Source organism: Eleginops maclovinus, chromosome 11 (genome assembly GCF_036324505.1).
Source record: "Eleginops maclovinus isolate JMC-PN-2008 ecotype Puerto Natales chromosome 11, JC_Emac_rtc_rv5, whole genome shotgun sequence".
In the NCBI taxonomy this organism is placed as follows: Eukaryota; Metazoa; Chordata; class Actinopteri; order Perciformes; family Eleginopidae; genus Eleginops; species Eleginops maclovinus.
The window spans coordinates 20,740,341-20,768,236 of record NC_086359.1 but is presented as its reverse complement, the minus strand read 5'-3'; the positions used below and the strand labels follow the sequence as shown (position 1 = coordinate 20,768,236).

The 27,896-nt window shown below is 40.0% G+C and overlaps 1 protein-coding gene across 1 annotated transcript in view; it reads right to left on the bottom strand.

The window, feature by feature from the left end:
• Window positions 1-9,438: 9,438 nt before the first annotated feature.
• spns2 (SPNS lysolipid transporter 2, sphingosine-1-phosphate) overlaps window positions 9,439-27,896 on the bottom strand; it is a 78,304-nt gene continuing 59,846 nt past the window's right edge. The window contains 5 exon segments of the mRNA XM_063894722.1: window positions 9,439-13,280; window positions 18,605-18,641; window positions 21,515-21,678; window positions 25,217-25,315; window positions 25,770-25,835. Of these exon segments, the coding sequence (XP_063750792.1) occupies window positions 13,266-13,280; window positions 18,605-18,641; window positions 21,515-21,678; window positions 25,217-25,315; window positions 25,770-25,835 (381 nt within the window). The 3' untranslated portion in view covers window positions 9,439-13,265.

The following is a 27,896-nucleotide window of genomic DNA, read 5'->3' as shown; positions in this document are numbered from 1 at the left end:
CAACTCACTTGTTCACCATGGCCTTTGACCCCTAACCCATCACAGTCCCCCTGCTTCCCCCGTGACTTTATTATTTTCCCTACTTTGTTTGTTTGTTTTTTGTCTGTCCTTACACCATGTAAAGCGACCTTGGGTCCCTTGAAGGGCGCTAAAAAAATTAAATCTATTACTATTACAGATAAGTGATGTCATTTTATTTCTGCCTTACCCATGTAGTCATCATATCCTCATTTCTAATTAATCTCATTGTGTAAATATTGTACTAAAGCACCAAATGTCCACTCTACAAAATCGTTGCAATACAATATTGAGGTATTTGTTCAAAAGATATTGGGACATTGGATATAATCCATATCACCCAGTCCTAACTGTTACTGCGTGTGGTCTTTGAACGTGTCATGATGATGATGTTCCCTGCTTGAACTGAACTTTGAAGTTACACTTGACTCTACACTTGACTGAAGCACCTCTTAGAGACGTGTTTATGCAGAGGTTGAGTTCTCAAAGAAAAGAGCACTTAAGTGTTAAAAGAAGGTCAGGAACGAAAAGTCAAGTTAGTGTTCAGGGCAGAAAGACTGATGACAAAAGAATGGACACTAAAGGGGAGATTGTGCAGAAGTATTTCTGAAATGTTATGTTAAGATCTCTAATGAGGCCTATTACTAACTTTTGGTGAATTTAGAATAAACATACAGACACAAATAGACAAAGTTAGTAATATTAACAGCTAAATATGTATTGAGGATGTTTTTTTTCCACTAATCTGAAATAAGACATGTTTATGAAAGCAAAGTAGCCCTCTCTAAACTTTTAACATTAACCAGTGCATTTAAAAACAATGTATTTTGTTAAGTCCCATAATAATAGTTAAGCCTTAAGCAGATTGTCTGTGCTCACATACTATATTTATTATTTAGTCTCTCTTCATACAATTTCTATTTCCACATGTTTCAAGAATAGGATTTTAGGATGTATGCACCATTTGGAATGTGGTGCTCGTGAATGGAAAGAGTTTGAGTCCATTTCCTGAGGTATCCAAGAAAAAATAAATCCTCTTTCCATCCTCTCTCTGTTTGCCATATGTGAAAATGCCAAGAGTGATTCCTGTGGTAGAATTAGTGGATGAGGTCAATGGAAGTGCATGTACTGTATGTGCTTTCACATATGTCAATGTGTGTATCCTCTGATGTTGGAAAAACAAGGTTAAGTGACACAATGTAATCACGCTACATCAGATTTGGTAGAACGTACATGAAGGAATTCTTAGACAAAGAAATTACCACTGGGCTTCTACAGTATCCCCCGACCACCAACTTAAGTTCTGATTTCACATTTTATTCCACTTTGATCCAAAAGATTTCTGACTTTATGAACCACAACTTTTCTGGTTGGACTAATGTGAGGATTGAGTGGCAACATGCAGTTAGTTTTGACATCGCTGTGCGACAGAATGCATTGCCTGTTAGGTCACCTACCATCATGAATAATCTATCAAGCTCATTTATCATACTCAGAGTGCTGCTTCCTCAATGACACTCATTCATTTGTGGTTAACAGCTCCCTGCTCCCATTCCTCTGGTTGTGTAAGAGGTGAGCGAAGTCAGAGAAGAGAGCAGAGCATCTTAGTTCAACTAAAGGCTTGGAAAGATTAACACCAGGATAATATCTGATTCGAATTAAAATATAAAGATGGATACAGTACATGTGTGTACTGATGTAACTACCAAGCAGGCAACAATGATAGAACACGATAATGCTTATGTAAGGCGCTATGGCCTTGTGCTTTTTCGACTAATTTGCTTTCTGCTGAGTCAGAGATGAATCAATCTGTATTCACACTGTGATTGTGTCATTTATAAACACCATGTCAGGATATGACTCTCCATATGCCAGTTCTATGACTTAATGCCCTAAAGCATGGCATCATGTTGTGTACATCCACAGAAGCAGTTATGTGGCATGCTAATGTACAGTAGAGGAAAATGCTACCTTTCTAATGTCGAGCAGTTAAACATTTTCCTTGTTCGGCTTCTTGTATGGTGTTAAAATGCGAACATTTGCTGATTTTAAAACATAAATAACAGTTTCAAGATTCAAGGGTTTTATTATCATTTGCAAAGTAGCTGTAGTGTAGTTAAGTCAATGAAAATGTTGGGTCTAGAGTTTAGGTTGATTGGGATGTTTTGACTTGGACCTGAATGTCTGAACCACATTGGCAAACTTTCTAGAAGTTGCAGAGACATTTCCCTCACTACCACAAATGTCATCCAATATTGCAATTAGATTTAATCCCAATAGACACCCTGTCTGCACAAAATTGAATGGCAAATTATGCAAATAGTTGTCAAGACAATTTACTAAAATGTCATCCTCATAGTGGCAATACAATTCATTAGGGCTAATCCTCTGAGGACCATGAATGAGTACCACATTTCAAGGCAACCAATATGATAGTTTAGATATTTTAGTCTTGAATAAAATGGTGCATTGAGAGTATTAAGATAAACTGCTGTGAAGTATTAGAGCATAACTGTCCCAGCCTAGTTGGAGAACACTTAATTTCCCATGGAAGTGCAATATTAGCTGTCTGTGTAATGTATTCCTGTACTCAAGCACTTTTAATCACATAAAAAAATCAAGTAATATCCTGAATCTTTTATCTATTCATATTTAAGGATGTGAAACTATGAAATTAACCCACTTGACCTCTGGTTCTCTTGTCGAGGAATGGTTTCCTGTGTGCATTTAAAGTTTGTGTTCTTGTGGGTGTGGGTTGTTTCTATCGGTGTGCATCAGTATATTTTTAGCCTCTTGGCTACACACACCTGTATAACCTGAAAGAGGCAGCTTTTTGTTGTGTCTGTGCATACATGCTGTTGTTTTCATTCATTGCTTTAACACCAACCATTGACAAAGCTTCTTCCTCACGTGTGGGACAAATGAATGCAAATGCTACATTATACACATAGGCGCATAAATAGCCTCTGGAAGTATTTCTGAATCAGCTTATGCTGCATTGGAAACAGTAGTTCTAAATATAGAACCAAGCGAGCTAAAAACAGCAACTAAAGCCAACCAACATCATTCACTCTTTGCCAAGTCAAGCATAAGCTCATGTTTAATTCAGAAAACCGTGGTATTCATAACTCACACTTGCTGCACCCGCGACACTGAACCCACATAACAAGCACAGTTGCGGTAACACTATTCCACTGTCAATTTACATTACATCCTTGTTAGTGAGCATGCTAATCAAATTAATTCCTCATCGCATCGGGGAGCTCACTGGCTGAGTTTGAAGTGAAGCCACTGCTTCAAGGCCTGACGAGAGGCGAGGAGTGATCATTAGAGCTGGCTGTGGGGTAATGACGTCTTCTGCTAACGTGGCTCCTACAACAGCAAGCCTGACCATTACTTGCCATTTATGTCTTCTTGAATCGCCGGCGTTGGTTCCCTCATTGACATTGCTCAGCCCACCATGAAGCACATAACTTATTCATTCCACATGGGTAGACAGTAAAGAGGAGGAGGACATGTCATGCCTCCTCTGGAACATGTGTCGGCTTCTTTAATGACACAGAGCTGCTATGCATTAATGCAGACTCTGACAGCTGAGGGTTAGTTGGCTCCTCGGGCCTGGGTGTCCATTGACACATGAAAGGAGCGGCTCAACCACAGGAAAGGAAGAGGAGGAGAGAAATCACTCAGCTGTATGACATTCAACACATGCAATTAATCTGGCACCTTGTCTGTACAATATTTTTGGTTATACTTTTGATCTTTTTCTATTTTCTTGTTGAACAGCTGTTTATGTATCGTCTCTCTTTTTGTGTAACATTTGTTGCTGGTCATTATGGTCTAAAGTGTGTTGATATTTTAAAGAAAATAAGTGGTGTACATCAGGGACCACTTTTGTTCTCACTCACTCTGCACACAGAACAAATTATACGTGATCATGTGGCTTATTTTCACTGTATGGGTCAGTCATACCTCAAAGTAAAAAAAACAGTATTAGGAAACGGCCACACTACATAGGTGATTAACTGTTGTTCATATGTGGTCTTTTTATTTTCTCCAAGACACACAACAGAAAAGTTTTTTAAAGCATCTTCTTTCTATTTGTTGGTTTGTTTCTATAACTGAATACCTCCTAGGAAAATATTCGTGAAACTTTGGTAGAATGGGCCACCAAAGAACTCAAGCCATTTCGTACTGACTTGATTCTCAGGGTTGATACAGACATTTCTTTTGCACTTGTGGAAACAGCCTCTTCAGAGAGGTTGTGCTTTTAAATTATTAAATAGATTCAGTAAAATGTTGCAGACTTTCTGTTGATATATTGATGTTTGACAACATTCCCCTCATGTTGAAATCAAATCTCTTTTATTATCATTTATATAAATAAAATAATAATTCTTATTATATACAACCAAAGGACAGGCTTGTGCATGTAATGAACTTAACCCGGACAGGGAGGACTCAAATGCGCTTCTCAAAGAAATGTATTGTTAACAAAAAACACTCCCAAGGGAGGATAAAAATACAACCAAAAAACACTCACTTGGGGGAGAGATTAAACATTCAAAAAAACAGAACTCAAAAGTTGTTTTTTTAAGGCTCACAGACTGGACCTGGAGACAGACAAAAACGAACTGACAACAAGACAAGGGAGACAAGGGCTATTTGAACATGAGGTAGGGAGCCACAGGTGGAAACAATCAGGGGCGGGGTTTGACAATCACAACGGAGAGAAAGCACACAAAGGGAGAAAGTCAAGATCTGAAACAAGAGGGAAACAGGTGAGTACAAAATAAAACAGGAAGTGCATGACAGGACTGGACATGAGTGACTTGACTAAACTAAAACATACAGGACCAACACCTGAAACTAAACAAAACATGCCATAATATAAACATGATTAACAAATTTGACGAGACATAACAGTGCATGGGAAGCATTTTGGAGCATTTGGGAAGCACATTTTTCAGCTCTCTCTTTACAACTAGTCAAGAAATGAACAGGTTTGAAGAGGTTTCCTTGTCTTCATGTTTCCTGTCAGATTTAGTATTTTAATTTGACTTCGGGAGAAACATTACCTGATGTAATATCATATAAAAAGGTAATGCTGTCATGATCCTTCTTTTGTGTTTCTTGTTTCCTGTTTTATCTTTAAACGTTTTCCCCTCTTATGTCATGTTTAGTTTCACTTCCTGTCTGCGTTTCCCTCCTGTGCCTGATTGTGTCATTGTGTTCACCTGTTGCCCCAGTGTTTCTCCTCCCCTCTCCAGCTGTGTCTTGTCTTGTGATTACCCTGGTGTATTTAGTCTTGTCTTCCCTTTGTGTTCCTTGTGGTGTCTTCGTCATTATATGGTTGTCATTCCTGAATGTTCCAGTCTGTTGATCCCCAGTCTGTCCTGCCTGTCTGCCTCCCTTGACCCGGATTGTTTCCAGTTGTTTGTTGCTTTGCTTTTGTTCTCTGGCCTGCCCTTGCAGTGTTCCATGTTTTTTATGTACAGCTTGTAATAAAGCTCGCTTTTTATTGGAGCCACGCCCTTGCCTATCCTGCTTTCACTGCTGCACTTGGGTCCTGTTATCGAACCTTGACAGAACCGTGACAAAAGCTTTCTGTGTCTGCCATTCACATTTTCCTAGATGGTTCCATTTAGCATGGCTGTGTTGTATTGCCATCAGCGCTGTGTGAAGGTTGCTCAGACTTAAGCTCATCGTGTCTTCGTATAATGACAGTAGTTGAGCACGTCCCTGCCTCAAGTCAACCGCTAATGAAGCAAAGAGCTATTTTTGCCTTTTCCCCTCAATTGCACAAACAGCCTGAAGAGCCATTTGTATTTCTTTATTCTCTTCTCCTTTTAATTACTCGTGTTGAATCGTGTTTATAGCAAGAAAAGTGTGCTTTATGGGTCAGTGGATGATTTAGTTAGTCAGTTTGCGTCTTTGTCTCGCACGATACAGTGTGTACCGAAGGCTCATTTCATCAATCTTTCATCCATGTTTTAATCAAGCAATATGAACACTGAAAACTAAATAAAAATGTTGGTGTAATAAAACAGCCAGTGGAAAGGAGATCCCAGATCTCACATACAGATGACACTATTTCACATCAAAAAGGTCTGGGAACATGACAAATCTCCCACCAGGTGCAATCGGAGACTTTTGTAATGTTTCCCCTACGCTTGCTTTAGTGAAAGTGAATGTGTTTCCACAGTGTGAAACAGGTTGGAAAAGTCTATGGGTGTTAACAGAGGGAAGGTGAGAGATTCACAGTGGTGATGTGAATCTACAGACTGCAGATACTTCTTATTCATGGCTTTTTTCGAAAAGAACAATTATCTCATCTATTTTTCTAACCACGACCTCTATGTCATGCTGTGCTGGTAGCTGCATTAACCATCAGGTCAGTCTTAATACATGGACATCTCTGCCGGCAACAGAAGCTTCAGACACAGATGACCACATCCATCCAAACTCGATTAAGGAGGATGGAAGATTTTCAGGAGAAAACATAAATCAAATATATAACAACTCTTATTGTCAATAAAGAATGGTGTGAGTAATGATTCTTCACAGATTCTCACTTTACATTCAAAGAGTAATTAGATGTAACTGTGTTTGTTTTGTCACTGTAACATAAACCCATTGTTTTTCTAATTTTGTAATGAGACGCTGCCAAGACAAGCTAGTTTTTTCATTTTAGTTCATTTTAGGTCTTTAATTGAAGCCTTCATATGTTTTTAACCCACTTACATACATTACCCCTTTAGGGTTGTTCCACCACAGACTATTTGTGATCACTTGGGAGGAAGTAGAACAGGTTTCAAGACTTTATCACAATATTGGACTGCCAGGATATTAAAAAGATGGGAAATGTTAGGATTCAGAGGTTGTTTGGAGGGTGGAAGTGTGTAAATTGAAGATAAATGTCTCAGTTCAGTAATTACTAATATGAAAATGTAACATAATTGTATCAATAAATACAGATTGAAACTTAAAATTGAACTGTCATGAGGAAAAATGTATTACATTTTAATGTTCATAAACCAATGAATGTTCAACACGTAATATACTATATTCTTTTCAAAAAAACCATCCACTGTGATTCATAATGCACGGCAACATTAAAAAAACGGAGGCCTAAACAATGGTTCTTTTTACCCTTGAACAAGCTGACATTTTAAAGTTTCACATCCACCTGCGACTATTTTTCAACCTAAATGTACCCTGCGTGTTGAACAAAGTTTGTCCTCTGTGAGTTTAAATGGCAAAGTGCAAATGGAAATTCCAGTGCTTGCTAGAATGGCTCCCCTTTTCCTGTCTACGCCCCAGTGTTTCCTGCCTGTTGCATGACTAGGTGTGTTGACTTTGAGATTGGAGCGCCCTGACTTCGGGGTACAGATTGGTCTGACTGTGGGAAAGGGTGTTGGTTTCTCCTGGTCATCCACACACCAAACACTAATCCTTCACTTTGAGCTTCCTCTGGCTCCTATGTAATCTCACCCTCTTCAAACTGAGGGCAAGTCGGATACAATGATCCGTTTAAAATGTAGCTGTGTCTAATTAAAGGCCTCAAGCCAACATTTCAAGTCTTCTTTTGTCACAATGGCAGTATATACTTAGCCTTTGTGTTGAGCAACCCTGTCATAGACAAGTCCATTAGTGCTCTTAACTGCCATGTGAGGCCCTTTCTAATGAATGCTAGCACACAGCGGGCCTTTAGCTGTGTACTTCCTCACTTCCTGCAAAGGTAAATATTATGTATTTTTCCTCTGCATCCAAAGCACGGATGTGTCATGTCTGTGATATGTCAGTGCGTCTGTAAACCTCTGGGGAATTTAAAATTGCTTTGCAAAGTGAGCCGCACAGAGGCCTGCCTGACTGCACCTGAACAATACAGTAGTTCATTCACTAACTCCGGCCTTCTCTCTTTGAGATAAAAATCAAGTCTCTGTAAGCCTATGCAAAGATGAGGGGGGGATATAGTATCAAGTTCTCAAAAGTAGTGCATATGTAAAAAAAATAAATCTATGCATGAATACCTTTGACCTTACTCGTCTTTATGGGGTACCTCTGAACAGGTGTAACACCACATGAGAGTTGAGTAAGGAACAAATAAATGACTATCAAAAATATTTGTGGAATACTCATATTTAAAGATTATTGATGGATTTCTCCTTGAAGAGTTTAAAGAGTCTCTTGTGTAGTCTCTGCATATGTATTTTTGTATATTAAATGTACATCATACATAGTCTCCTTACATTTCTGTCCTTTTTTAAACTCTCAATCCTTTCTTATTTTATTACAAACGTTTTATTTCTCAACTTTAATACTTTAATATAATTGTTTTTCATTAGAATAAACACTGCCTAACTGTTCATTGAATCTCAGGAAATAATAACACCACTCGCGAAAGGTGCTAAGGTTTACATTGTTTCATGAACCCAACTCATGATCATTTTACCTACCCCTTTTTCCCTCAAGTAAAGTGAAACACCACCTGTACAAATATCTAGGGGTGTAAATTCAGTTTAACCACAATATGATCATATATTATTTTGGACCAGTGGTGAGCCATGACTTTTATACCTAGGCCCTTTGACCCCATTTCACTTGTCGAAAAAAACCAACTCTAGCCTTAAGACGCTAATCGAGCTCAAGTGGTCAAGTGTAGTGTCATTTGACATTACTCTCTCGTTGAGTTACTATAGCTGGGAGTGGGCATTTATAGCTTGACCACCAATCACCTCCTTTCTTCCCAGTAACTCCAGATGGCCAAAGGAACTTCTTCCATTTAACCCTTCACATTCCAACAAAAACTGAATAGGCAGGTTCGAAGGATTTATTTGAACCGTCAGGGCCCCGTTCGCCACTGTTTTGGACTGAAATCATAAGTCTGCCACGACACTATTTCAATTAGATTTGCTCCAAAGTCCTCTGATTTAACTGAGATGTTTTAAATGTAAAAAGTAACATCTCACCTTGGAAATGGGAAAACAACCAGGAGTGTCTTTATTGAAGATATTTATCAGCAATACCAATGCTACAGAATATGACTTATGGACGTGATAATTAACAAATATGTTCTCTGAAAATGATCCAGAAGATGTGAATCCATCTGGCTCTGGTTATGTAGTCAGGGAACCAAAAGTGGCCATATCATAGCCTGTGTAACTGCATACCTAAATCCAAAGCTCAGTAATGTTACACTGAAAACACTTCTGTAGAGGGACATTATTATTTTTTCAAACTACCACTGGCTGGACTTATTATTGCTCTAAATTGAGGCAAGCTCTTTATTAAAGTCTCCATAAATAGATCTGGGGAAAATTGTTAAGTGAGATAAGATGTTCTAGTGGGAGGCACTACTGGATTTATTTGCATGTGATGAATCCAATATGAGCAGAAAAAAGAGACAACACGATGGTATGAAGTGATTAAATAGGTTTATTTGATTTACAGACATATACATGTTCTATCAACCCCCCGAGGGAGCATCACAGTTCAGTTCTAGAATAATGTCCTTTGATTTTTCTACACATCCCTTGTATTGACTTGCTCTAAAAATAAAAAATAACCTCTGTTTTCTGCTCAACATCAGAAATAGGTTTCTTTATACACGATTCTTGTATGACAAGAAATAGCACATTCTCAATACATCACTGCAGTGATTATTAACATAGAATTACTCAATACAACGGACTTATACTCCTAAAGGATTGGTGCTAAATTAACTAAAATTTGGCAAAGTGAAACTCAATTCATGACCCATCTGACCAGAGCCAACGTCCCTTCTCATGATGACGATATGTCAGTACTAGCTGTACTGTGAGCATGAAGAGACAGACCTGTGTTAAAGGCCGTGGAGTTGATGCTAGGCTATGGTTCAAATAAATCCCTGAACATTAAGTGTGCAAAATGGTTTGATCAGTTGAAAACATTTACAAGAGCTACAATAATGAATGCAAAAAAAGTATTGCACCCTAAACATGAGACCGATATGTTGTCCTAAATGCATCACATCACATTTCTTTTTGCGTGTAAAATGCGTGAGATGTCCAATTCATGATCACAGTAAACAGGAGGAATCTTAGTGATGTAAAAAGGTATTGTGTTGTTTCATTGTGATACAAAAGAATGAACAAACAAGCATTTCTAAACCCAATGACATACAACAACGTGTAATATACTCAAACCTTAAATTCCCTTTATAGATTATTCTTCATTATGGTAACAAACAAATAAATACATTGCATCCAAGCCATCATTTACAATATATTAAAGTTGCTGCGTGATATATATCTCTATTGTAGTTATAAAAAAAACAACTAATTTGGTAACATTAAGAAAAAATCAACAATAGGAAGGTAAGAAGCTTAGTTCATTAAGAAGGTGTAGGTGTGTAAACACGTCAGGTTGGACAGAATCACATTCAGAAAGCTCCACGCAGTTGGACAGAAGCTAAAGCTAATGATCTGGCAACAAGGACACAGCCCACACAGCACCCCGCACACAGCCGGTGAGTCATGCTCACACATCAATGCTACAAAAACCACCCCGACGTTTCCCTTTTATTCCTCCGATAAGGTCATTCCATCCTCCTCCTTCTGTGTGTTTCTTGCAAAGTGCTTTTTTCTTCCCTTTATGCAGCAGATTTTAAACCTTTGACTCCATTAGTGGCTTCAAAGTTTGTATTAAATTGTATCCACCAGGTAATGAAAAACAAAATGATCCTTCAGCTTCTGCCTACATCTTTGTACTGTATATACAAGCAACTAGCAAAAGCAGACTTTTTTCTTCTTTGTAATATTTAGCATTAAACTCGCGTTATTACAAATATGATGCAATAGGTGTAATAATGAGTGATGAAATCTAAATTCTACTGATGGTGTACTTAATCTTATTAGATCTCTATGTCATTCTCACTCCCCACTTGTCCGAAAGGTTCAGCCTGTCAGTGGTACTACTGATCCCTCAAGCATAATTTTTACAGATGCAGGGCTGCTTCTATTGGCTGTGGTTATAATGACGGATGTAAAGGGGGATGTCAAATATATACCCCCAAAAAGTTTCGAGATGGTCAGGTTGGGCCGACGAGTCAACCAAACACACGACTTTCAGGGATAGCTGTTTGTGTGAAATTAAAGTTGACTTATTTAGACTTAACTAACGGACTTATCTGCCATCACGTACTCAATATACTGAATTAATGAAGTTATTGCAACCCAAAACGCAATCCTTTCCTAGACAAAAGTAGTTGTGTTGACAAACAGCATAAAGTAACATTTGGTAGCGTTATGCAACGGAATTTATCTAACCAGAATTTAACCTACTGAAACCTAATGGTAACTAATGACACACTTTTTACTCTCTTGGAATTCCCTGCACGTTGAACAATGATGCTAAAGGGCGAATACGCCAGTGCGTTAAAAAGTGTTGCCATGGTCCCTGACAGAACTGCTGTATTTGACAAGTTGAGAGTGAGAACATGTTGCTGGTTCAGATTTTCAAGTTGACTCTGCTTTGACATCTGAGGACATGATGGCCTGGTTTCATAAAGGATTCCTCTCTTATCCGTTATCTAAGATAAGAGCTCGCCATCAGTCTAACCTGGGCCTGAAGGATTTCCTGTTCCTGTCTAGGATTTTGATGTCTCTCAGTAATAACTTGATGACCATGGCTCCAGCTCTTCTCAAAGGTCCTTTCTTTAGATCATGGAATGGGATATCTACAATTGCGAGGGGGAAAAGTCTCTTTTCACAATGCCTGGTATTGTAACCAGGGTAGACTGGACTGGAATCCATCATTAAAAGCCATTCTGTCTCTGTGTGGGTGATGTGTCCAGAAATTCAAAACCAACCATCAGAGAGCTAATCTCCTTAAAGAGAAAACCAAGCTCACTGATAAGGCAGTGTGAATAAAAAGGTTGGCTCCTTCAAAAAAGGTTTGTATTGCTTCTAATGTACAGATAAAAACACACCTGTGTTTCTCCTTAAAAGTCAAAAGAGTAACATTTCATTTACTTTTGGGGAAAGCATGTACATTATAAATTATAAAATATAGAGTCCAGTGTCTGTTTAATCGCCCCGATTGCATCATGGTCCTTCTGAAACAATCATAGGCAGTAACCTCCAGTTTCAAATCCAACATCACACAGAAAAAAATAAAAACCACACGGAAACTTGTGAAAAAAAAGATGTGCAGAAATCTTTCATCTCTGTCATGTTCTCTGGCACCGTCTACTCTGATGTAAGTGCTAAAAATACAAACACATGTAGGGGTCAAAAGGTAACAGCTGCTGATAGGAACGCTCCAATTTTTAAGGCTGATTCACTGACCTTTAGACGGTTTTTGGCTCTGGGTTTGACTGCTATGTTTACATGCACAGCTATGACTTTGATCGATTATGAGAATACTGCATTTATCGTGTAAACACTTTATTTAAGTTCATGTTGGTAATACTGCCGCTAAGTTTTGCAGAATATTCTGACTTTTGGAGCTCTTTTGATCAGTTGAAAATCACTTTGAGAATTATATTCTTGCAGCTACTTTAAAGGAGTTGCATCACTTGCCCCACATAAATTGTATTTTAAAGCGCCGGTCTGTTTACAGGCTCTGAGCGTTGGGCAGAATTAAGTGATGATTATTTGTATTGGAGCAGAGGAGACACCAATGGAGCTTTATGACAGCAGTGAACAACTACTTCTACTGTCTCGCAAATATAAATGGCTACTTAATTATAGTGTGCATGTAAACATAGTCAGTGATGAAGTCATGAGGGTAGTTGGTGGTCAGTGCAAAGTCTGAAGGAATGTATGATGCTATGGCACTTGGTGCAGATTGACAGCCGATGAGACAGACAGTTACATAGAGAGAGACAGGGCAGGTTCATGGTCAGCATTCAGTAGTATGTCATCGGGAGTCGGAGGGGTCACTGAGGGAGTTACACCACCCCGCCTTCTCCCTGGAAGGTTCAGTGGGTCCTCACAGAGGTGAGGAGGACACCAGCTGTCGGCTGCCAGCTTTAGGGCATCGCTGTGCGCCATCTCACCGACCTGTGATTTAGAGGCGTTTCAAGGAGGGGCAAGACGCTCCCTCGTTCCAGTTCTGAGCTGCCTCTGTGTGGTGAAGGAAGAACAGCAGGAGCCAAGAGGAGGAGGATGATTATGGTGGCGGCGAAGAGAAAATGGAGGTGATTTATAGAAGTGGATCAGCTCCCCTTGCGTTATCTCCATTTTGTCATCCTTGGTTGCTCCTCATATGGCAGTCACCTAATGGAGAGCGGAAGAGAGAGGGGAGAAGAGTACATTAGAGGACGTCTGCACCACAGGCCGTTTTCATGTAATTAATGTGGAGGTCAAAGCTCCGGGGCCATCTGTCAGGACCTTCCTGATAACGCCTGCACACCAGGACCAGCCTGTGACCTAAATATTTCCCTGCACACAGCATACCGACACATAACTGTTTGTTTAATGCAGACTAACACCCCCTCCCCCTACACACACCCAAATCTGAACAGCAGCCAGCTATAAGCCACAGTTACACACAGATGCTGCCTCTCCAGATTGCAGCTCTACATTAGATGCCGATGTTCCTGTGTTTATGCCTCAAAGTGTATCATGTATATTACTAAACATACACAGAGGAAATGTTCCTGAGGCTTTCAGTAAATACAGACTGCATAAATTATGTTAAAAACACCGTATGACCAACCATCTTGGAAACGTTTGTTTAACTAATCTATCGAAGTGCTATTGTACAGTATGCAATGTAACAATACTCAAGTAAAAGTCATGCATTCAAACTCAGATCTTCAGTATTCATGCAAAGAAAAATATGTAGATTTTATCTTTATAATATTCAAATACATAAATGTGTATCTATAGGTGAAAACTGTATTACTAGTGGTGTAAAAAGCTCAATACTCCTAAATTACTTGATTGGAGTGGAGAAGAAAAATAAAGTACAAAAAGGAAATACTCAAATGAAGTAAAGTGTATCCACCACTTCAGTTTGTGTTGTTTTGGATTAGTTTTTTGTTTAAACATGTATTTAATAGAGCAAAACTCATTAACAGTTTTGCTATGCTGTTTCTGCTCACTTACAAGTGATCACAACAGTGAATTTGTGAAAAAAATAAGCACAGAAATCCTAATATTGACCGCCTTGTGTTATTATTATCATCAACTATTACTGTCAATTAATCTTGTCATCCTCCTGCTGCATAAACACACACATTGCATATGAGGGGAAACTGTGGCACCGGAGGGGAAAATCACACTCCAGTTTGGAGATCCTACCGCTAAGCGATCACTGGGATGCGTTGTGATCTCTTCACATTGGATGAGAGTGAGATGGTGTGTCTCGTTGTTTGTTTGCGGTCTGTCATAACGGGGCACTGGATGCTCCAGTGCACAAGCTACTACTGCTTCTACAATAGGATTAGTGCAGGGAGCTCGGGAAAGCAATGTTCCAAGCTAGTCTCATACTCTCACACACACACATCCATACACCCATGAGACACTGCTGTGTTCCAGAAACACAACAGCCGCACAGCATACAAACAAGAGTAATAGCTTCAACAGGAGGATTGTGTTTTTGTTCTGTTGATGCACATCCAAAACCCTCTGTAATGAACTGTTTCCCTCAATTATTAGTGTCAGTTGTTGCCGTAAACGGGGAATTATCGATGAGCCAAACTTGAAATGAAACTGCTCCAATGCCAGCGTGACACAGGGATAATTAAAGCTGTGAATGCTTTGATATGTGCGGGATTAGCCTGCCTCCTCGCAGCTTCACTATTACTGTGCTGGAAACTGTTGGCTTCTCAAGCAGAGGGGCGGTCTGATGAATCTGGCAAGCAAATAGAGTGTAATCTAACACACTTGTGATGGTTTCTGGCTGGGAGGAGGCCATTGCTATAGATCTGTCTGGCTTCTCAATCCAGCATGAATGGAGAACCCAGTGACTGTTCCGATTGGATTCTTGCAAACCTCAAAAATGTATCGCGAAATCTAAGAGGATAACACTTGGACAAATGACTAAATACACTCAACCTCAATGAAAACAATCAGCACAATACAAGTTAACATACAAATCAAAGGAGATTACAACATAAACCCACTTTAAAAGTGCACCATCATAGTTGCCCTAACTTTAATTGGAAAATTGCCTTTGTTTATTATGCAGGTGTAGGTTTTCTAAGGAGATCCCAGTATAGAAAAATTGGCTTCTTACTATTTTGTCATTTCATTATACTCTGGGGGCTTTTTGTAAGTTATATGGATATGATGATAGAGTTTATTTTTAAATGTCATTCTGTTTATGAAGGAGAAAGATCTAAAGCTTGAAAGTCTTTCTCAATGCCTCTACAGGTCACACCAGAGCCTGGCTGTACATTGTGTGTGTGTGTGTGTGTGTGTGTGTGTGTGTGTGTGTGTGTGTGTGTGTGTGTGTGTGTGTGTGTGTGTGTGTGTGTGTGTGTGTGTGTGCGCGCGTGCGTGCGTGTGTGTGTGTGGTCTGATGTCACTTCCCTAGCCGGCACCATGAACCCGCTCTGCTGACAGAGGACTCGGAGCTGTTGTTGAACGATAAGAGTGCGGAGAAGGAAAGTATGCCTGCAGCTGTATAAACACTTTAACAGTAAAAGTTTAGACAGCTTTGACTTAATCAGAGTTTGGCCTTGTGATGCGAGTTTCCTCCCAGATTAATACAGATTGCAGTTACTGAATAAATGAGTGTGAAGCTCCGCTGTCAGATCTCACGCTGATCTTTTGACAGCCCCCCAGCTCGGGGATGTCCTCTAGTTATCATGCGGTGTCGGGGTGAATCTGGTCAGCAGAGGCTGGTTCTTCCTGCAGAGGAAGTTAATTGGATCTCAGTGTATCTGATCTCCATTTGGGATTGCATCTCCGGAGATTAATAGCTTGCGATGTATAACAGCTTAGGCGGTTAATGCTTCTCCTCATCCTCATTAATTCAGTGCTCGTGTCTATTCTCTCTCCTCCTCTAAATTCATCACCTCACTTCCTGTCAGAGCCGAAACATTTTTCTGTAATCTAAATTGTCTTCTTAATCTTCCAAGTGGTGGACCAACTTGCAATGTAATCATATCAGAAGTTACCCTATAAGTGAAAGTAACAATATCCCAGTGTAGAAACACTATGTTACAAGGGAAAGTCCTGCATTCAAAGGAGGTGATTTTAGGTATAAGTTAGCAGAAAATGTACATACAAGTACTTAAAAATAATACTTAAGTACAGTATTTGAGAACATGAACTACTGTCCACTACTGGAACTACCTCAGCAGCATCTCTTGTTCCATCTCCCCTCTCTTCCTAACTGTTTCCCAGAGCTGCATGCTGTACCTCTGGGGACAGCGGTCAGATTGAGCATGAAGACTGAACACTTGTCATCAGAGAGTGGATGAACTGTGAACTGTATCGATCTGTGAGTCAGACCCCAGGGAGGAAATGTTGCCTGTCACTGATTGGATTATCCTCCAAAACTAATTTGTTGAAAATCAATTAGCAGTGAGTGCCTCGATGGTTCACTTCAGAATAGAAATGATCAGTTTGCAGGCACATTCAACTCTGACCTCACAGAGCTTTAATCACTGTTTTCTATAATTAGCCCCGTTTGACAGCGGGGAGAAAATGCTCTAGCCGCTGTGTGCGACAGAAGTCATACGAACCCTGAGGCTTTAAGTGCTACTGAAACCATAGATGTGTGGCAGCCATGTGGGAGCCTTTCATGTCACCGGTCATTAGCTATGCCTACTAATGCCACTCTTCCAATGGTAATGCATTGTACATACAGTGAAATACCCTATTAGTAGTTTTGCATATTGTACCTCATTAACTACAAATTGTGTATCATTGATATTCCTGCAGAAAATTTCCCCGAGGATGCCTCAACTTCTTTTAGATTGATTTCCTCCCTTCAAGTCAGGCACTGCCTCCAATTCATCAGTGCACAATTCAAATCATGTTGAAGAGCTTTCAGAGTTGCTTGTAATGGGTAATCCATCAAACTTTTTGTTGGGCCTATCTTATGTGTTATGCAGCACCAAGCACAAACAGCTTTCATTGGTGACATATTAAGGACACTTTATTATTGCAGATTTGAAACGTGTCTTATTCCAATAATATTTAAATTTACACAATCATTTTCATCTAACATCTATGTTTGCCTATTGCTTGTATTTCCAGCAATGTATCTCCTTATTGATGGACAATTATCCTGCATTTTGAATAATTACTGCATTCCATCCTTCAAATCTTGAGTATAATACAATACAGCAATGCACAATGACACAATGAAACCTGACAATCAACCTACAATACAATGCTTTTCATCAACCAATGCTTAAATGTCAGATATCAGAGCACCCTTCAATACAAAGAAGGGCCCCTGAACGTGGATTCTTATGTGAAATGATTTTAACATAATGTTTAAGCATTCAAAAAATGTGAATGAAGGCTTAAGAAACTAGTCGATAATTAATGTTTGTAAATGTAAAGTGTTTGCAGTTCATCATTGCTTCTTCCTGCGGGAATTTGCACCTTGGTACAATTTTTCCACCAATTGGGCTGTTGCCTTCAAATACTGCAGGGAGTTGCTACTGGCAGATCACACTGCTTCCTCAACTGAACAATCCTTCACACCTCGATTTCCGGGTTTTCACAAGTTGGTGCAATTTAGTAATGAATGAAAATCAGAGAGCTTGTCATATTTGAATCATTGCAAACCAAGGAAATAACCAATTAGCATTCCGTTCTACGAAAAGTCAAAGGGACCTAAAACGAAATGGTGGTTTGGTTATATAATGACACACGAGCAGCATTATTTGCCAGAGGTGATAATAAACCAACTTATTATGACCTATTTTTTTGCACTTTATGTAAATACAATTTGGACAAATGTTTAGAGGAAAAATAAAACCAGATAAGATTACAAAGGAAGAGGTAAAAACCTTGAACTTTCCGCTAAGCATGATAACCTTTACAAATAAGTCACAACAGATCCGTTGTCTTTCTAATCAGCGAGTCAGAGTTTAATCTTGCTTTACCCACGACTACAGTAGCCCCACATTGTCCAGCAGTGCAGAGATGGCTGGTATGTTGCCAATTATTGTGTCTTTTCTTTGCTTGGTTAATAATTAGAGCGGCTTTTGCACCATATGTGTGAGTCTGATAAAAGAAGGAAGGAGGGAAGGCAGCTCGGTTCTTGATAAGATGCCATATAGTTGGTCAAATAACCACTACTCCAACAATGCCTGCACACTCACTGATTACAATGGGATAGGAAATGGTTCATATATCAATCATTTGAGTGTAATCATGTCACCTTTACACTGTCATTAAGCTCTGGATGGCCTCAGGTCGAAGTGCCTTTTAAGGACTTAAAAATCTTGTTTCAGATCTTTGTTCCTCGTAATAAAAGGAGCTCTACATAATCATTCCCTGGTAATTAGAAGAGAGCACTATAAATGTTGATGTTCCAAAACAATCTCTTTGTTAGCAACCACTTAAACTGCTGATGTGAAGAGCACTAAAAGCATCTGTAGGAGAAAAGGCAATTTACCTGGTCATACCTTGACTGTGGAGGGTTGTCTTGTCATCTGGCTCAACCTGAGAAAAAAAGAATAGTTTTTAGACATCAATGATGCACAAATGCCCTCAGACAGATAATCTCACACCATTTTCAACATTTATTATTCTCTTTTTCCACCAATTTCACTCATCACATGGTAACTGTCTTCTCTGGTCTATCAGTCAGCACCATCTCCAGGCTGCAGTGCTCACTCTGCCCTGACCCAGACTCAATCTGTATTATGAAGGCCCACTGGCATGAGAGATGAGACAATTTTGCTCTCACACTTCACTAAGTGTAAATGTGGACTGGGAAAATGCATGGAGAGGGGGGGCATGCACTGAAGCGGAGCTATTAATGGATACCCTGCAACCCAAAAAAAAGCTAACAACCTAGAAATAATAAAGCACTATTTAAGGCTGGAAATAGAAAGGCGCGCTCCAGTGAGTAACTTGTTTCGGCTCCGCGCCTTTTATAAATAGCGCTGAGTAACTGAGGACACATTCAAAGGAGGGGAAAAAAAGACGCAAAGCGCTCTGTAAAGTCAGGGGTAATTTATAAATCGTGGGCTTTATAGCGTGAATGGAATCTATAAATATCACAGCCATGAAACAAGCCTAGTTGTACAAAGTTGTGGATGTTGTCTTGGACCCTGAGGTGCTGTTCGCAGCTTCTTACATAAGAGCTGCTTCTGTTTAAGATTGACTTTTTTCTCAACTGGGATGTTGCGAACAAATCTGTAAAGTTTTGTAGAGGCTGTAATAATACTATGTGTGGTACGCAATGGTGTGTTTGCCTACATCTTGATGCAATCTCACGAGCTGGTGTATGGTTAACCCATCTATAGGACAGGCATACAAGCAAAGGTGGAATTCTAATAGGATAGGGTTCTTGGTAACATGTGTTGTCATATATGTTTTTATTTTCTCAGTTAACCTTTTAAAAGTGCAGACTTGCCATGAGTTATTACGTATTAATGAATGATTACCATTTATAACTGCAGACTTGCTTTTCATTGCCATGTATAAATGACTTTTTATTTTTGGTTTTAATGATTTGACTTCTCAATAGACTCAGTAGCCAGAAAGACTTTTCAAAACCTAGCAAACCAAAAGTTATTCTTTATTAATGATGCAAAACTGATCTATAAAGCATAAGTAAACCATTTATTTAAGGGTAATAGAGGTCTTAGTTTCAGGATCAACATTTATACCATCATTTAAGATACCATATTAGCTTTGAAATGTCTCTGTAAAAAGAACAGCCTCCACATATCTATGTTAAGGATAGTGTTTTTGAAAACATACAGGAACAACATTGAATGCCTCCATGTTTCGTATTCGAATTCTTTTACTCCATCTGTTGCTCTATTAGGTTTGCCCTACAGCATGTAGTGTGAATGTGGAGGGGCTGTGGCTAGATATAGTTTGATTGAACATGTGCCATCTGCCCACATTTTGCAATAATATGTTGATAAAGCTTAAGCCACAGATTGGACCACAAACTAGTATCTTTACTGGCACAAAGGCAGGAGTGTGACTTTCTTTTTAAGTCATTGTTCCGCATTCCTCTTTTTTTTTTTTTCGAACCAAGCTCAAAAGAAGCCACAACACGGCTTAGTGGTGGCTTTGCGGAGACCCCTTTATAAGAGAAAAATAACAATACACAGAGGAAATATTAAGCGGCTTGACCCCAGGATTATAAAATACTGTAACTCCACTGATACTTCAAGTTTTTAGTTTCCGTACTTCTTTTCCACAGTTTTAGTTTCCCTCTACAGTATACTAAAGATTACAAATAGGCACTTGTCTGCTTAAGTTGTTCTCAAATCTGTCTTCATGAGGGGTTTTGGCGTGGGAACAACAAGCGGCTCACTCCGGTTGGTGAAGACAAGGCGACAGCAGACAGACGTCAGACATAAGAACTGCCATCCTGTCTAAAAACGTCCCTCATCTTCAACAGGAAGGAAGTCATTTCTGAGAGCGCTGGCACCAGGGGAGTAAGTCAATGTGATAATAAAGTAGGAAAAAATAGTCCCAAAGAAACAAGAAGTCATGTCTCAACCATCTGAAAGAGGATGCGTGTGTGTTTGTTTTTGCCTTTTAAGGCAATGACCAGCTACTGTGAACAAAGTTCTCGTTTTTGGGGTTCCAAAGAGGAAAATATGAATGCATGAATGAGAGGGGAGGCAGCTGGTAAAAATCTAAGTAACAACACTTAAAGAAATTGATGGCAAGAACAGCTTGTGTCAGCTATGGAGCTGTTTTAGCTGACAGGGACTTTCTATTGGCTCCCAGGCCTTTTTGAGTCGTGCAGGGTTGACACCATTGTTGACTTCACTGTGCAGCTTGTCCCTGACACATGTCAAATTCCACCATCACCTCTGGGTCAGACTGTTCTTTTTCACTTTTCGTGCTTAAATCTACAAAAAGTAATCTACTATAATAACTTTATAACTCCAGACTTGGGGGCTTCTGTGGAAGTCGGGTTGGATGAATGAATGATCAATGTCTACCCTTATTTTAACCTAAACCACAACCAATTCCAAACCATAAACAGCTATTGTTGTTGCCTTAACATCTTCTGCATTGCAAATTGCATGTGTTGCTTGTCCATAGCAGGAGAACATTTGAATAAAAACAATAACCTTTATGTTAGAAATCATATAACCGTTAAGGATACGTTGGAAGGGTTGTCAAGATAAAGAGTATAATTTCTTTGTCTGACAGAATAACACCAATATTATTGCTATTTTTCCAGCCTCATGCATTGCAGTGGTGTGTTTGGATTTGTGGAGCTCTTACTCAGAAAGTCAGTGGAGTATGTAGACATTTTAAATATTTAAAGAATGAATGACTTAGTACTAAATGAAACAATGATGAGTTACTCAAACAATGTCTGAGTCACTTACTGTTTGTCGGCCTTCTCCCTGTCATCCAGGAAAAACAGCGCAGTGGCCAGGAAAAACATGCCCCCCAGGACGATGATGAAGGGACAGAGCATGAGGGCATAGCCTAGACTGAGGAACCGCCAAAGCGCTGATGTAGCATAGGTCTGCTGAAGGCCGTCCGAGATCTGCACATGAACAAACACAGACACACAGAAAAGAGGAGGGATTCTTTTAAAACTAATCATCAACCAAAAGTTCTTTAAATATGATGGTATGCTCTTATGAACTCACACTGACACATGCAGGGTGAGTTCTGGATGTTTCATAGCAACAGACGAAAGTAACGACATGATGTAAGATACCCTGTTTTTGTTTTAAGCCAGGCAGGATTCACAGCTAAATGGCTCACATTTCCTCCAAGGCTTGAGTAACATTGGCTTTCAGTCTGTCATGCTTCTGCGCTGAAGAAAACAACAGCTGGAGAATGGTGGGTGTGAAGTGACCATTTCTACCTCCCAGTGTCACTCAAAAGGCAGCTCTCAATCAGCATAGATCATTGTACAGCAATCGTGATGTAGAGTAGGCTGCCGATAGTAGCTTTTAGGAGATGATTTTATGTATGCACATCAGGAACATGCAAAAGCTTCTAGTCTGTGAGCAAGAGAGAGTCTGAGCAGCTATAGGTCATCCTGGCTGAAGCACATTGATTATGTTAGTGTCAGCAGAATGAGATTCTCTACGGAGAGAGCTGCAGAACTGCTGACAGAAGGATTTTGGAGTGAGTCACCGTGTGTTCATGTGTGCATGCATGAGGAGTGATCAGAGAAAGAAAGGATGGTGGAAAAAAAGTAAAATACATCTCTAAGACAACATTTGGTGTACATCTAGCAGCTGTGTGTGTGTGTGGCCTGTGAAGAGGAATCTCGCCAGGTAAAGTAAATTGCCTGCCAGTACAGCTTAACTAAAAATACATAGTGAACCGCTGCATGTCTAATTATCAATCTAGAAGGCATTTCTTGGGAGATTGCTGAGAGATTGTTCCTGGTGTTCCCCTGCCACCCATTCTGCCTGCAGCCATGTCCTACTCGTGCAATAAGGAGGAGTCCATTATGTAGTTCTCCAGGGACTCTTATGTGACAACTGCTTTGGTCTACGTGCCGATGGAAGGGGATCTTGGCATATGCTAAGGAGATTTCAGATGCAGTTTTTTACACAACAGGAGATGGTGATGTGTGATGGTTGAAATGGTAGTTGTGCTGCATTTATATATGCAGGCGTTCCCACATAAATACATCTATGGTGCACTGTGAAACACCACATTGGTTTGCAGAAACGAACACTTCATCTGTAGGACTTGGTGCACATGTAAAAAAAAAAAACACAATTGTGCACCAAAATGACTGAGTCACTGGCTTACTTTCTTTTGTGGTTGCTTAGCAATAACCACCAGTCCGTTTTTCTTCAGATTCTTTACTTTGCTCTCAAGATTTGAGCCAGTCTGCATGAGTTGACTGTATGTTTGCCTGTGCTCAGAGTGCGTCACGACTAGTCCATCACACTCGTGTGCAAAACCTCAGCGCAGGAACGGAGGCAGGGAGTGGTGACGCACTCGGAGCATTCTGGGCCTTGATGGTTAGGAGGTTTGCAGAAGAGTGAGAAACCCCCGGACATTCGGTGTGTCACTCAGAGCAGAGTCGTGACCCCGGAGGCTGGATGGAGGACCGGGGCGACTGGCTTACTGTGGGGCCAAACCACCGTAATTCTGACTGGCAGTGTGTGCTTGTGTGTGTTTGTGCGTGAGAGAGAGGGCTACTTTATTCTGACATTTGGAGTTAGTGGTAATTTTAACAGAGCTATTGTAATGGGTAACCTCTCATTCCATAGCAACTGTAATAAGGCTCAATGATTTCCATTTTATTGTTTAATCTATAAATTGTCAGAAGATAATGAACATTTGACATCATCATGACAGCATTACATTGCTTATTTTGTCTTTAACATTCCTGAACCCAAATACATTTAGTAATCAATTAATTTACATAAATCATCTATTTGAAGCAGCAAATAAAGTATGAGACACTAAAAAAAGTGAAAGTGTTTAATTTATAATTTATAATTTATTGCTGACTTCAAATATTAAAGCATATCTAGGATAGGAACTATTTCAACTTAGCTAACACCATCATTTAGCTAACAGTGCTACCAGCTAACAATGCTCAGCGCTCACAGCAACATTGCTGACAAAAGCTAACAATGTTAGATTTAACTAACTTTGCTCAAATCGGGTGTGGGCGTCACACTTTGGAAACAGCGCGATGAGTCGGCTGTTGTCAGTGGTACAGCTGTTTGTCAGTGGTGGCTATTAGCTAGCAAGTTGGGTACAACGACACAGACTAACATGCACTAACTGAAGCACTAATTACATCACACAAAGAGTTAGCTTTATCTTTAAAAGGCAAATAGTTAGTAAATATACACATTGTCATCTTGTATAGGCTTGAATCCCAAATGAGATGTCATCATTTCTGTAATTTATCTTTTCTATGGATCAAATATATATATATCAAAAATAATTGCTTTCAATATATCAATTAAATTGGGGTGATCCAGAATGAGTCCCAGCATTTTAAATGACTGCATCTCTTGATGTGTTAATAGGATGTTTGTAGAATAGAAGATGACACTGGGTATTATTTGATCTACAAAACATATTACAGCACAAGTCTTTGAGCCAGATTCTCTTTCCCAGGATTTTGATTTCTTTTTTCAATACTAGTTTTATTTAGTCTTTTGAAGAGCTTTTCAATACTCGGAGATAATTTACTGCTCCTTTCATCTGGTTTCAACAATAGTTCAACATCTCCATTTAAGGAGGAAAAGAAAAGCAGTACACTCTGAATGCAGCACCGCAAACAGCTGCGTCTGCTGCCAGCCTGTCAGGACCTGACAGAGCATCTACAGGATCAGTTTTATTCACTAATCAAACACTTCCACTTTGCCTTAGGTAAAATGACCTGGGCTGTGAAGCAGAGGCACAACAATAAAAAACAATATTAACATATGACACTAATGCAGTCTATTCTATTGTCTGGCACATCATACATACTTATTTAAAAGGCTTGATGTGATGTAAAGATTGTCATATGGCTGTAATTTCCAACTTGCGTGTTGTCTATTACTTCATGCATGATTAAAAAAGGGGTACAGAATGCGTTCCTCCACGGAGTTAATAGTTAACTTCTGAAATGTTCATTCTCTATCGGGAATGAGAGGTATGCTGCTTGACAGTGGATCTTGATTTACCCTCCACTGAACAGCAAGCAATACTTGTAATCACTTTTGCATGCAGTTTAGATTGTTGGGTTTGTTTGGTAGAGGGGGCTGTTGTGGGTTGAGTGACTCTGACCTTGAGGGGCCTAGCCTTGTAGTAAGAACCACTCTCACTCATATCCTGACCAATCAGATAAAGCAACACCGGCCCCTCCTGATTTAGTAGAAAACACCACTAACGGCCTGAAGAGCGCTGGTAAAATCACAACTCTGTTCACCAGCCCTCTTGAGACGTGTGCTAAAAGCTCCTCTTGTGCCTTACTGGCCCACTTAAAGCAAGGGCTGAACTGGTATCTGAATACATGGTGTCTGTGCATGTATAAGGCGCTCACATATACACTGAAGAGATTTTCAAACTGGTTGACAAAACATCCTCTTCTGAAGGAATCTTACCAGGCCTATCAGGTATGGACTTCCTGCGTCACCCAGGAGATGCGAGGTGAAGCTCTGGAAGGCGACCGCCGTTGCTCTCCTCGTGGGGATGACGACAAACTGCACACAGAGAGGAACGGCGGGTAAAAAATCCACATGAGATGATGATGAGACAGAAGTAGAAAGATTCACTCAGCCATGTTAAAACGACTTGTGCTGCCATCAATTATGTACGCAGAGCCCACCTCAGTGGGTCAGAACACCGCAGGCATATCTGTCATAGTCAACTCTGTCTGTACATACTCACCCCAGCCTCCAAACTGATTACAAATGTAGGCACTGGTTGGTACATGCACCTTATTGAAAGTCTAAGTCTTCACGTGTGCCCAAGAGAAGGGGCTCCCCTTCACTAGTTTCCACGAGCAGTGGTTCAATCAATCAGACAGTAATTATCAGCCCCCACCCAAACTTTAGTCCTCTCACATAATTATCAAAACTGATTAATCTGATGACCGCCATTTATCGCGGGAAATTCTAGTGACCCACTAGATAAGTATAGGTTTTCAGTACTTACCATTAAAATGTCTGCAGTAATGGCCCAGTTCAGGAAAAGCAACGTCTCTCCTATGAAGATGCAAACCTAAATGAAGCAGAAAATGAATGGTCCATTTAGGGGTGCTAATTAAGATCAAATACACAAAAGACTGGTAACCAGACCTGGAGCCAAGAGAGGTTTTTTTTTGCAGCATTGCAGCTGTGTGTGGGAATCTTCTACTGAATAAAAGTGCTTTGGTTGCTGTGGTTTAAAAACATGTTATTATGCTGTGACCCAATTATACATGGAGGCCTTCGTTTTGGGCCCACAAGCTGAAAAACACCACAGGATGATAAGGATTGTTTCTTCTTGTAAGGAAATATTTTTAACACTTCCTAAGTTTAGATCCAGCTGCAAGATTTGAATTTATTTTCCACTTCTGAATGGGTGGAACAGAAACTTTAAATAACATGATGGATTGGATATACACTGTACCAGACATGTGGACTCGAGTCACATGACTTGGACTCGAGTCAGACTCGAGTCATGATTTTAATGACTTCAGACTTGACTTGATCAAATTCGGCATGACTTGCGACTCGACTTGGACTTGAATACTATTAACTCGAGACTTGACTCGGACTTTGCCTCTTTTACTTGTAATGACTTGACATGCCTCGAGTCAAAAGCTAAATTTCCTGATCATGGACATCCTTCCCTGCAATGCGAACCTGCGAAGCCCCAAAGACCGCAAAGTGAGAGAGCCGGCAGGCAAGTGCGAGCAATGCAATCATGTGGTGGATTTTGGCCTTTTTGGATTGGATCAGGGACCTAACCAGCGTGATTGGATAATCCCCGGGTTTCCCCTCATTAATATTCACGATTTCCCCGGATTTCATCTACGGAAAAGATGCAATTGTGCCACGGAAGGGAAGCCTAGTCGAGAGCTGTCCGTCTGGTCTGCGTCTCTCTCAGTTGCAATTGGCAGGTTTAAGATCCAGATTAGGTTCATGGTTGTGAATTATCTATGTAAATCGACTCTATAGATAACACGTTCATTCTACATGTTGAATGATGATAGCGTAATACAAATATAGGCTATACATACAAATGACAAAACTGCCGTGGGCGATATGTTATCCGTATCCTTTGTTAAAATTAATGTTCAATAGCTCTATGCCAATGGGAACAACAGAACGTGCGCATTACATATGGACCAATGCGACACGTTCATTACGGCCAGGGGCGTGGCCACGTGGTGGCCAGGGGGGGCCACGGCCACCATTGGTCAGAGTATGGCCACCCTGCCGGCCCCCCCAACCTCACGGCACGAAAAAAAAAAAAAAAAATACAACAAACCCTCATGAACAGAAATGGTATAAAGCTGAAATAAATGCATTAGTATTTTTTTTTTATCAAGTCGTTTTATATTGTCATTCGTCACTTCTGCTACAAGCCCCATATTCGCAACATGTTGGGCCACGCCCCCTCCAACGTGCCTGCATTCTGACAGCGCTTCAGTGGAGAGACTAGCACTGGAGACGAACGCGCTGGATATACCACTGTAACTAACAGGTGAGTAAGTTGGTGATACTTGAAAGGATCATTGAAATGATAAGATCATTTAGTTATCTTCACACTCAATTAAATGTGTAATGATGTCTCGACATTAAGGATTTGTGGCAGAGTGAGTTGAGTAAGGCTGCTGTTGTTATTTTTGCAAACTTGTAAAATGATCTATGGCTAGCGAGCTATCGCTAGCTAGTTAGCTTAAGTCCATTCCCAGGTGTCACTAAGTCATAGATAACGCACTGTCGCTAGTTTACACTTGAAATGGAATAAAAGCAATCTAAAGTTAATGTTGTGTAAAACTTTTCTTTAAAAAGGACACAATGAAAAGGATAAGTGCCTCAGGGGGAGACAGAAAAATCAGCGCTTTTTTTGCCAGCACCAGAGACCAGCAAGCTAGCACGACAGAGAATGTTGCAGACAGAGAAAGGGAAACAGAAGGAGCTAGTTGCGAAAGCATGACAAGTACAGAAAGGGAAGCAAGTGGCAGTGAATATTCAGCAGACAAGTTGACAGAGACAGAGCAGGAGGAGGAGACTGATACTAGGAGAAGAGAATTTAATTACAAAGTCTGCCCTCCAGGTGAGTGGTTATCAG